The sequence below is a fragment of the Esox lucius genome, chromosome 7 (assembly GCF_011004845.1).
Source record: "Esox lucius isolate fEsoLuc1 chromosome 7, fEsoLuc1.pri, whole genome shotgun sequence".
Taxonomy (NCBI): Eukaryota; Metazoa; Chordata; class Actinopteri; order Esociformes; family Esocidae; genus Esox; species Esox lucius.
Window position 1 is genome coordinate 40322526 of NC_047575.1, and position 12212 is coordinate 40334737.

At 38.2% G+C, this 12212-nt stretch overlaps 1 protein-coding gene across 1 annotated transcript; it reads left to right on the plus strand.

The window, feature by feature from the left end:
• Positions 1-11264: 11264 nt before the first annotated feature.
• On the plus strand, positions 11265-12212 carry LOC105008087 (olfactory receptor 11A1-like). The gene has a single exon (XM_010867295.1). It carries the CDS (start codon positions 11265-11267, stop codon positions 12210-12212), a length of 948 nt encoding a protein of 315 aa, XP_010865597.1.

Here is a 12212-nt window from a genome sequence, read left to right on the forward strand (position 1 = left end):
ACCAGCCATGCTCCGTCTGATTAACGTGTGCTTACAGAAGGGTCCCAGTTTGGGGGTTTGAAAATGTGGTCACCGTAGGTTCATTTCGTCCATCATAGAAAATAGAGATACATTTCTAGTTTTGGGATAAAAAACGAGTGTTCATCATATGGTAAATCTGGTCTAAATGGACTATATAATAAAATAAAGTAAACTAGTAAATGTTATAATTTGTAATGAGTTATGAGTTTGGTTATGGATGTCAAACATTTGTTGGGGGCTAAAATATCAATAGTAAGTACTGAGTAGTGATTTAACAATTTGACCCGCTAACATATTGAGTGTAAGCAAAATGTTAACATAACACAAGCGTTAAAATGTTCACTCGGCACAGCCAGAAGAGGACCTCTCACCACTCTGAGCCTGGACTTTCCTAGGGAGTTTTTCCAAGCTGCTGTGCTTCAACACTGTTGTTGCTTGCTCCTTTTCAGGCTCTGTGTTTTGTAACAGCACTTTGTGACAACAGCTGATAAAAAGGGTTTTATCAATATATTTGATTAATTGATGTGTCAGAAATCTGAGAAATGTTCTCCCCTTAAACAATTTCCATTATGTCCAAATTGCAATTTAGGCCTTGCTTCATTGCAATGACTCAACAGCAGGTTCAGGAGATGAAAATAACGAGACTCACCAATTATTATTCTGCATGTTCAACAAGAATTAGATTCACTGATCCCTTATCATCCCTTAACCCAATTCACTGGGACGTACATGCTGTTGGAGAGGGCATTTCCTGGTCAACCACCACAAGTGAGCTTGAGGGAACATAGAGTGCTTTGGGAGCACAGGGCACTCTGGTCGTGTTGAGACCCTGATTACAAATCCTGGCCACAGTGATGCTGCTGCAGTTTGAGGTGTCAAGTCACGTCTTGGCATGGCAGGCTAGCTGGACTATTTAAGAACAGACACCTGTTTGTCAATACTATCCTCACCTGTGTTCCTGATAACTGTGTCTATTTAATTACAGACACCAGTTTGTCAATACTACCCTCAGCTGTGTTCCTGATCACTGTCCCTATTTAAGTTCCTCCTTTCCTAGTGTGTCTTGTTGGTCATTGGTAACGTTATGTTTTTGTGTGTGGGTTTCAGTTATGTCAGTTTTGTTGTCTAAGTTCTTTTTTATTATTCCAAAGAAGTTGGGACACTGTACAAATTGTGAGTAAAAAAGGAATGGAATAATTTCCAAATGTCATAAACATATATTTAATTCACAATAGAATATACACTCACCTAAAGGAATATTAGGAACACCTGTTAAATTTCTCATTAATGCAATTATCTAATCAACCAATCACATGGCAGTTGCTTCAATGCATTTAGGGGTGTGGTCCTGGTCAAGACAATTTCTGAACTCCAAACTGAATGTCAGAATGGAAAAGAAAGGTGATTAAAGCACTTTTGAGCGTGGCATGTTGGTTGGTGCCAGACGGGCCGGTCTGAGTATTTCACAATCTGCTCAGTTACTGGGATTTTCACGCACAACCATTTCTAGGGTTTACAAAGAATGGTGTGAAAATGGAAAAACATCCAGTATGCGGCAGTCCTCTGGGTGAAAATGCCTTGTTGATGCTAGAGGTCAGAAGAGAATGGGCCGACTGATTCAAGCTGATAGAAGAGCAACTTTGACTGATATCACCACTTGTTACAACCGAGGTATGCAGCAAAGCATTTGTGAAGCCACAACACGCACAACCTTGAGGCGGATGGGCTACATCAGCAGAAGACCCCACCGGGTACCACTCATCTCCACTACAAATAGGAAAAAGAGGCTACAATTTGCACGTGCTCACCAAAAGTGGACAGTTGAAGACTGGAAGAATGTTGTCTGGTCTGATGAGTCTTGATTTCTGTTGAGACATTCAGATGGTAGAGTCAGAATTTGGCGTGAACAGAATGAGAACATGGATCCATCATGCCTTGTAACCACTCTGCAGGCTTGTGGTGGTGGTGTAATGGTGTGGGGGATGTTTTCTTGGCACACTTTAGGCCCCATAGTGCCAATGTGGGATGAGGTGGAACGGGAGCTTCGTTCACTGGATGTGCATCCCACAAATCTCCATCAACTGCAAGATGCTATCCTATCAATATGGGCCAAAATTTCTAAATAATGCTTTCAGCACCTTGTTGAATCAATGCCACGTTGAATCAGAGCCTCTCAGAGTGGCACTGTCTCTCAGAAGTCAAGTTGGGCAGAGGATCACCAATTCCCCCAATGCTGCGGCGGAAAATAGTGGAGCAATATCAGAAAGGAGTTTCTCAGAGAAAAATTGCAAAGAGTTTGAAGTTATCATCATCTACAGTGCATAATATCATCCAAAGATTCAGAGAATCTGGAACAATCTCTGTGCGTAAGGGTCAAGGCCGGAAAACCATACTGGATGCCCATGATTTTCGGGCCCTCAGACGGCACTGCATCACATACAGGAATGATACTGTAATGGAAATCACAACATGGGCTCAAGAATACTTCCAGAAAACATTGTCGGTGAACACAATCCACCATGCCATTCGCCGTTGCCGGCTAAAACTCTATAGGTCAAAAAAGAATTTGTATCTAAACAGGATCCAGAAGTGCAGGCGTTTTCTCTGGGCCAAGGATAATTTAAAATGGACTGTGGCAAAGGGGAAAAGTGTTCTGTGGTCAGACGAATCAAAATTCGTCCATTTTGGAAAACTGGGACACCATGTCATCCGGACTAAAGAGGACAAGGACAACCCAAGTTGTTATCAGCGCTCAGTTCAGAAGCCTGCATCTCTGATGGTATGGGTTTGCATGAGTGCGTGTGGCATGGGCAGCCTACACATCTGGAAAGGCACCATCAATGCTGACAGTTATATCCAAGTTCTAGAACAACATATGCTCCCATCCAGACGTCATCTCTTTCAGGGAAAACCTTGCATTTTCCAACATGACAATGCCAGACCACATACTGCATCAATTACAATGTCATGGCTGCATAGAAGAAGGATCGGGTACTGAAATGGCCAGACTGCAGTCCAGATCTTTCACCCATAGAAAACATTTGGCGCATCATAAAGAGGAAGGTGCAACATAGAAGACCTAAGACAGTTGAGCAACTAGAAGCCTGTATTAGACAAGAATGGGACAACATTCCTATTCATAAACTTGAGCAACTTGTCTCCTCAGTCCCCAGACGTTAGCAGTCTGTTATAAAAAGAAGAGGGGATGCCACACAGTGGTAAACATGTCCTTGTCCCAACTTTTTTGAAATGTGTTGATGCCATGAAATTTAAAATAAATGTATTTTTCCCTTAAAGTGATACATTTTCTCAGTTTAAACATTTGATATGTCATCTATGTTGTATTCTGAATAAAATATTGTAATTTGAAACTTCCACATCATTGCATTCTGTTTTTATTCACAATTGTACAGTGTTCCAACGTTTTTGGAATCGGGTTTGTAATATCAGGGTGGATGAACAGGCTAGATCCTGGTAACAAGGCACAGTATTCTAGGAAAACCCAGTATGGGTTACCGTATACCTGCAATGTAACATTCTTTAACAACCAAGTTTGTAATTGCAATCTTTTATTATTTATGCATTAAAAGTACAATGAAATTACTGGAAGGTTGCGTTATCATGTATTTGTAGCCCATTTCTTAGAGAGTGAAGCGTACATTTATATTGTTCCAACTTTGGGTGACAAACCTAACTATACATTTCAAATTAAAAATGAGTATCTGGAATAAATAAGCACAAAAGCCACTATTTTAAATAAGGCCAAGAGTAACATAAGAAACGACAATACAATGCAAATCTGTATAATTCCAACTCAGCCCTGTGAGTTTTGTGGGCTAATCTTGTTGCTTTCTTTGTGTCTTTTTATAGGCCACCTTTTTAAACTATAAATGCTATCAACAAGTACATGGTTACTGCAATTTGGCCTGTTTTCACCATCCGCAAAACCATGGATTTATTATTTTATTTTTAAACCGTGTGTGACTTGATTAGATAAACTCTAAACATTTTTACAAAAAATTTATCATGATATACCATAACAGTTGTTGCACCAGCTGTTGTACCAGCAGTTGTACCTTTTCAGGTCAACAGATCAGGAAATAGTGCAGCACAAGGATTAATTTTAACCACCAAAAACTCTGTGTCATCGTAAATGTGTCAAGGCCTCACTTGTGGCAAAACATTTTTGTGACTCGAATTAAGGATGTGGCTTTGGGTTGTGAGTGGTCATTTGGACTTATGTTGAGGTTTTGGGTTGTGAGTGGTCATTTGGACTTGTGTTAAAGGTTTGGGTTGTCACTGGTAATTTGGCAAGACATTTTATCTGGACCAACTGTACAATTTCAAATGAATGTGGTTGTAATTCCCAGAAATATTATGTAAGTTTAAAATTGATGAAATAACATTGTTAACTGACACTCTACCCTCCCTGACTTGCTGTGGTATTGTTGCGATGAGGCAATAATTGTGCTTCGGACATCAGAGGAGGCCCTGGGCTGCCGTCTCTTGTCTCTAATTAGACCATTGTAGGGTTAGTCCCAAGGAGGTACAGTGTAATTAGTCTTAATTACCTCCCTTCTGTCTGGTCTGATGATGAATGATGCAACACTGTCCAAAACAGGCCAAACAAGTTGGCCCTACCGAAAATACAGTAAAAACACATTGTTGATCAATCTATGTTGACCTGTGACCTGAGAGTGAAAACCATTTTAAGAATTGTTAATATTTTATCTTATGAGGGCTTGGCCTGTCTGAAAATACAGAATGTGTTCCTCATCACGGTGTTGTTATTGACCTCACCTGTGTTCCTGAATGTTATTGACCTCACCTGTGTTCCTGAATGTGATTGACCTCACCTGTGTTCCTGATAACCGTGTTGTAACCGTGTTGTCATCGCCATCACCTGTGTTTCTGATTGTTATGGGCCTCACCTGCACTCCTGATCACAAAAAAATAACCAGGCCTCTTACATACTCTAAAATAATTAACAACCAGGTCTGTGGCAACAGGAACAAAAGAAATGACCTACACAATATTGTTCAGGCTTTATATTATAGTGGAGGAATGATCATGTTATCAAAATATTGTTTTAATGAAAATATTCCATTCACTATTTGTAAGATGGAAAATACCGAAATAAGGTGTGAAACAAGCAGTTATAGGTAAATAGGTCGACTGGTCCTGTCAGGCTTTATTAAGATAATGCTGTTCAAATTCCAAACATTTCTAACAATCCTTAAACAGTGCCATCTGTCTCAAGATTTAAAGGTGTTGTATTTCAGTCACCCCTCAGTGTAATATGAGTCAGGCTTCGGGCAAGGCAGGACACAGTGGTTTCCTATAAGCAAAGGTTTACAAAGAATTACAGGTATACATGTGTACACTTGGTTCTCAAACACTTGCTAAATTTGCGATGTGTCGTGCCTGGGAACAACTCTTAGCTGTGGTATATTATCCATACACCACAGCCCTTGTGACTGTAAAATATTTACTGATCATGCAACATGGGTCTTTTTGAGAAGTACTATAACCTTCAAAGCATTGATATCAAAATGCTTTTTTATTATTTACACAAACTGTTTGCAGACTTCTTGGTGGTTGACCTTTTAAGTGAGAGGCATCGTGCTCCTTGAGCATTATAAAGGGCAATGATGAGCAACGTGCATTGTACATCTTTGAGTTTAGCATGTGTAATAGAAACAAGTGTAAAAATGTATACCTACAATAATTTGCTTTGCTTTGAAACCAATGTGTAGAGCCTTACCATAGGCCTGATTCATTTTACACTGATGGAGGACTGAAATACAATACCAATAAACCCCCAACGTGACAGATGGCCCCTGGTTTAACTCTTGCTAGTTAAATGTAACATGTACATAGTTGAGAGAAGGTAAAACAAAGTATCTGTCACATTGTTTGCTTAGATGTATTATTAATGTCTATCAAAGATTAAAACAAAGATACTGTGATGCCAAAAACTTTGACGGTTGGCCATTACCTAATGGGAATGTAGAAGCTGGTCAATTAAGCAAGACAACATGTTTACTGTATTTGGCCAGCTGTCCTTAAATGATGCCTCATTTGTCCACTGCACCTATTAATTCCCTTAAAAACAGTTTTGCAACACCAAGACGGAGGACCAGAGAGGCTGAATCCACCACAGAGATTGACCCTTGGCTGCCTTCTTTCGTCTCTCATTAGACCAACTGTAGGGTTAGTCCCAGGGTGGTACAGCGTGGCATTAGGCTTAATTACCTCCCTTCGGACTGGTCTGATGATGCATGATGCAACACTGTCCAAACTGGGCCAAACATGCTGGCACCTCTGACAGGAAACTACAAACACACGTATATTGCCGATCATGTTATGATGACCTGTGACTCGAAAGTGAATGTTCTATGAATCAGATGGTCAAGAAAAGGTAAAATAATAATTACCAAATAAAAAACGATCAACTCATAGTTCACACGTATCCAGAGTATTGTCCTTGAACTGATGCCTTCAGGTGGATGATTGGTTATGGAAACACACAAAATGTGTATCTATAAAGAGGAGCCACATTATGGACAGCATGTTTTTTTTTACTATTCAGCTATAAAAAAAAATCTTATATTGTCACTATGAAATAAATATTCTATAATATGAGGACTGTTTAACAGTATCCTTGTAATTACATTACCAATTTTTGATTAAATGGTGTGATCACTAGCCATGCCAAGTTTTCGATAAGGCTTTATATAATTTGTCTGTGGCTAATCCTAATTCAAACCTTAATTGTAACATCTACCCTAAACCTAACACTTAAGACAAATTACCTTATTCAAAATGGGGGGGGAGGAAATAATGTCACTTTTGACATGTTCAATAAAGAACATAACATTATTTGTATATACTTTGAAAAAGTAGTTCAATTAAATTATAATTGAATTATAATTTCTACTATAAGTAGGAAATGTAATGGACTATAAATAGCATGAGCAGATCACAGGAGTCAGTTGCTGAAAGTGTATAAATTAGTTTATTGTATTTAACATATTAATTATTTATCAAGAGGTGGAGGGCATGACTTATTCTTTAAGGTGGGCACCGTAATTAAGTTGCCAGTAAAAAACAACAAACCATTTGACAATGGCCTATAAGGCATGAATATGAGAAACATTAATTCTAGTGAGACTACTGAGTTCTGTGAGACTTAGATAAAGAATCTGTGTCACAATATATATGAGGATTGTATTTTTATTTAGATAAGGTTCATTTTCCCACAGAAAAATATGAAAAGCTGCAGTGGTTTTGAACTATCCAAAGCCACAGACAGTAAAAACCTGCCCAGAAGCTCAGCTTGCATATCTCCCAACAAGCATTTACTTAGTTTCCCAGGTGTTAATTAGTCTGAAAATTAAACGACCACCAAGTTTCTGATCTGAATGGTAAATTATACTTTTAGATCAGTGCATAGAGTGCTCCTTTTGATTCATCCGGCACATGTTTTTAATACTGGGAGCCAGTGAGGCCTGTGGTGACCTACGACTCACCCGACTACACAGGGACTGTTGTAGCGATGGCACAACAAGGTCGTACAGTGGGACTGGGAGAAAGAAATAGGTTAACTTGAGAAGAAATTGCATCCACATAAAAAATAAACACACAGTAGAATTATCTTGTTATGGTCTATTTTGAATTTCCCAAATATGGAGGTTCAGTGACATCACCCATGAATGGACTTTAGTCACAATCCACTTGAAATGTAAGTAGAGACACCTAATGAGATGTGTGATTACAGACAAAGGTATTTTGTACCAATCATTAGGAATGTGATAGTCAGGTGAAATTAATACAATGTAGAGTTTTAAGGATGCATGTGTGAATTGAACCAATATAATTGGTTACAGGAGGCACCTAGCAACAACAGAAAATTGGACAGGAAGTGAATGGGTGTCTCAGTGTCTAAATATTCCAAATGCTCACAGTCTTCAGCAGTTCCAATCAGTGCCTCCCAAATATGTCTTTATATCCATTTATCTGAAGGATGTGTACTTTCATGTGTCAATCACAGGACGTTCCTGAGATTCTACTTCAAGGTAATAGCTTAGACGTTTTTTGTCTTCATATACAATACAGTTTATACACTATTCACAGTTGATGAACAAAGAATGCTCACCACAGAGAATACAAACATTTTTTTAAATTGTCCGGAACACTCAAAAAGGTTACAGTCACAGTCATCCAAAAGAAGACTTCACCAGCAGAACTACAAAGGATAGACTAGTTCACTTCAAAAATAAAATGGCTTAAAAATTACCTGAAAAAGACTGAAGAATTTTTGAAAAAGATAATCTGGGCAGATAAGACAAACATTATCATTATTTTAGTCACTCCAGTACTACTATCAATCATGTGTGGTGAACTCCAAACTGAATACACCTACAGTTACACCTAGAATAGACACAGAAATCTGACATGATGTCTTCGCCATTTCCAGGTACTGCTTTTCAAAATACCACACCTATGAACTAATTAATCAAACAAGGCCATCAGGTGTACATTCACATGGGTGCTTAATAGTAAACTCACTAATCAGGTTGTAAGCATTATAAAAAGGCAAAAGTTGATTTCATCAGTCTTCAACAAAAATGGAAGACAACAATGCAGTAAGAGTGAGGATGGGAGGAGTAGCATGCTGAAAGGAAGAGGTAGAGTTAGACCTGGAGGAGGATGTGGACCATGTTGTAAATCATGGGATGACATTGATAGAGGAAGATGTAGAGGTAGACCTGGAGGAGGAAGTGGGCCATGTTGTAAACCATGGGATGACATTGATAGAGGAAGATGTAGAGGTAGACCTGGAGGAGGAAGTGGGCCATGTTGTAAACCATGGGATGACATTGATAGAGGAAGATGTAGAGGTAGACCTGGAACAGGAAGTGGGCCATGTTGTAAACCATGGGATGACATTGATAGAGGAAGATGTAGAGGTAGACCTGGAACAGGAAGTGGGCCATGTTGTAAACCATGGGATGACATTGATAGAGGAAGATGTAGAGGTAGACCTGGAACAGGAAGTGGGCAATGTTGTAAACCATGGGATGACATTGAGAGGGGCTGTACAGAGCGTTCAGCCCAGACTCAGCAGATATAATGTTGCAAAAGTTTTCATTAATGTCCAACGGGTCTCTCTATCGACACTGAGGTGAATCCTTAAAAAACAGCACATACAGTACAGATGAATGAGTGCCATTCAAAATAAATTCTGAAACCGACGACACAAATCCTCACAGCAGCAGAGCATATGAGATACTCCCCATTGAGGAGTTTTTTTTCGGCATAGTGATGGAAGGTTTATGATCTCCAGCCCTGTCAGGATACCCCTCATTCAAGCCATGACTGATTCAGGGTCTGGTGCAAGGATGGATCCACCATTCAAGCCATGGAGGAGGCCTGAGACCAAACTGATTCAGGGTCTGGTGCAAGGATGGATCCACAATTCAAGAGGATTCTTCCCTCGCTGTCTTGCCAGATCCAACTAGGCGAAGAGATGATTCTTACGGGTTTTTTTCTTCTCATGCTTTCTTTTTTGTCTCCACAAATGTTTTTGTTGTGTTGATGTATTTGCCTAATGGTTGAGTGATGATTAATTAATAAAAATGAGCATAGTTATGGAAAAGGTTATAATGTAATACATGATCTTTGTATGAATTTGATGTATTTAAGTGTGACACATGTCTTTCTAGATGACATACTGATGTTTGATCTTGTTTGCTGAACTCAGTCAATGTCAATTATGCTTAGCATTTTGAAAAATATACTGTTTGTGATGATCTGTTGTGTTTTTGGATTAACAGTTCACATACTTGTGTGAATTGTACCAAAGTGCCTAAAAAAGGAACATGTACCAGACTGATCTATTAAATACTTTCGAGGGATTGTTTTGTTTTGAGCATGTATGGCTGCCGCTGATGATATCTAGCATTAAAGCATGAAATACTTCCTTTCCTGGGAAAAGTTTTAGGGAAAAACCTTGAATATTAACTTTTTCCACACATTATTGTGATTATAATGTATTTCTCTTCCATTTATGGTGGACATGAAATTGCCTGGTTTTCCACAGCCCAAAAGTGCAAAGTTACTAACTGGCCAAGTCAATCACCGTATCTGAACTGAACTGACTTCAGGCGATCAGTGCTTTCAAAGAATATACAAAACCATGTATAAACATGACTACAGAATTGTAAATAATGGTCCTCTTTGAAAATACTTTAGGCATGTAAAAAATTTACAAAACAAGCTGTTATTTCTAAATGGTCTATTATAATAAAATTAAAAATATATATATATTTCAAGCTCAAAGTCTGCAACTTATAATTTCAAATTCTATGTTCTGGGATGCAAGGCAAAAATAAATGTGTCATTGTCCAAATACCTTTAGAGTATGTTGAAATGTATTTAAATAAACTATTGGATTTAAGCTCAGGTTTATTGACTCATTACAAGGTAATCAAAATACATATTTTATATTTATATAATAGAAATGTTGCCCATCTCTTGGGCTGTTGCTTTCTTTTGAATGTAGGAAAACATGTAGTCACAGGTGAGACAGAGCATGCGAGGGAGGGCTAGTGGGCCTAGAACACAACACCAGTAACAACACCGCTGTATGCGCCTTCCTCTTCCTTTAAAAGGTATAAAAGGTCAACGATGTGACACTAGTTTGGTGGGGAACAGACCACCGACACTTAACATATCGTACATCTACACAGACTTATATCCTATTTAAGACGTACATCCTGTTTCAGACTTACATTTTCTTTTAAGGACATCTGTATGTAAACGGGTCACTGGAACCCTGGTCTCCGATAAACAAGTGAGTTAGGCCAATTCTGCACTAGTATCAGGTTGGAGTCATATCATTTCAGTATTTCTAAGTGTGATAGTTCTGCAAAGACTGGTGGTTGATTTTATTCATGTGTCATTTTATTTCTTATTCAAAATGTGAATTAGGAATAATACTGGATTACATGGGGGATTAATAATTTGTGCTACCCACTGTCTATCAAAACGACAGATCACACTGCTTTTCCATGATACCTTTGGCAGTAAACAATTTAAAGACCAATGTTGTGCCAGTAATGACCTGAGTATTGATAATATATTGCAATATTATAAAGAAAGCAGTTATTGGGAGTGAAACATAGAGGAAGATAATTTTAACAATTTCAATTATCAACATAGCTTCTATTACTAAAATTATGAACTCAACACAAGCTAATTCATTTATACTAGCTGGATATAGCAACATTGGACAGATAAATTACTTGTATTTCCTTATAGTTACTGTGTTATATATCTCCATATGGTTTTCCAACACATTGCTTATTGTGGTCATATGTATGGAGAGAAACCTTCACAAACCCATGTATCTGTTTCTGTGTAGTTTGTTTGTAAATGACTTGTATGGGAGCACTGCTTTATTTCCTGCTCTTATGACTAATTTGGTTTCAGATGACCATTCAATTTCCACTGTGTACTGTTATCTACAGATCTTTTGCATATATTCATATGCGTCTATTGAATTCAGTAATTTAGCAGTTATGTCCTATGACAGGTACCTTGCTATATGTTATCCACTAGAGTATAATGTCCTGATGACACCAAAGAAGGTGTGCATTTTAGTTGATCTAATATGGTTGTCCACTATTGCATATCTGATAATACATTTGTCTTTAACTGTCCGTTTACAATTATGTGGGAACATTATAGAAAATGTATTTTGTGACAACTACCTTGTAGTGAAACTAGCCTGTTCAACTTCTGATGCAAAAGTAAATAATATCTTTGGAATGTTTGGCATTGGTTTGCTGATTACGTTTCCTTTATTTACAATCTTGTTCTCTTATATTAAGATTCTGACTATTTGTTTGAAATCTTCCATTGAGACTCGACAGAAAGCTTTCAGCACCTGTACTCCTCATCTGGCATCACTGCTCAACTTCTCCTTTGGTTGTTTCTTAATACTGATCCAAAGCAGACTTGACAGGCCTATGAGAAATGTTCCAACTCTACTACAGTCTTTTTTATCAGTGTATCATTTAGTTTGCCAGCCACTTTTTAATCCTATTCTGTATGGTGTTCGGATGACCAAAATTAGACAGGCTTGTAAAAACATACTTCCTCAACGTCTCTACAATATAGCATGA

What these genes read in the sequence shown, in the direction of transcription:
- LOC105008087 (XM_010867295.1), top strand. Translation starts at nt 11,265, where the DNA reads ATGAACTCAACACAAGCTAATTCATTTATACTAGCTGGATATAGCAAC.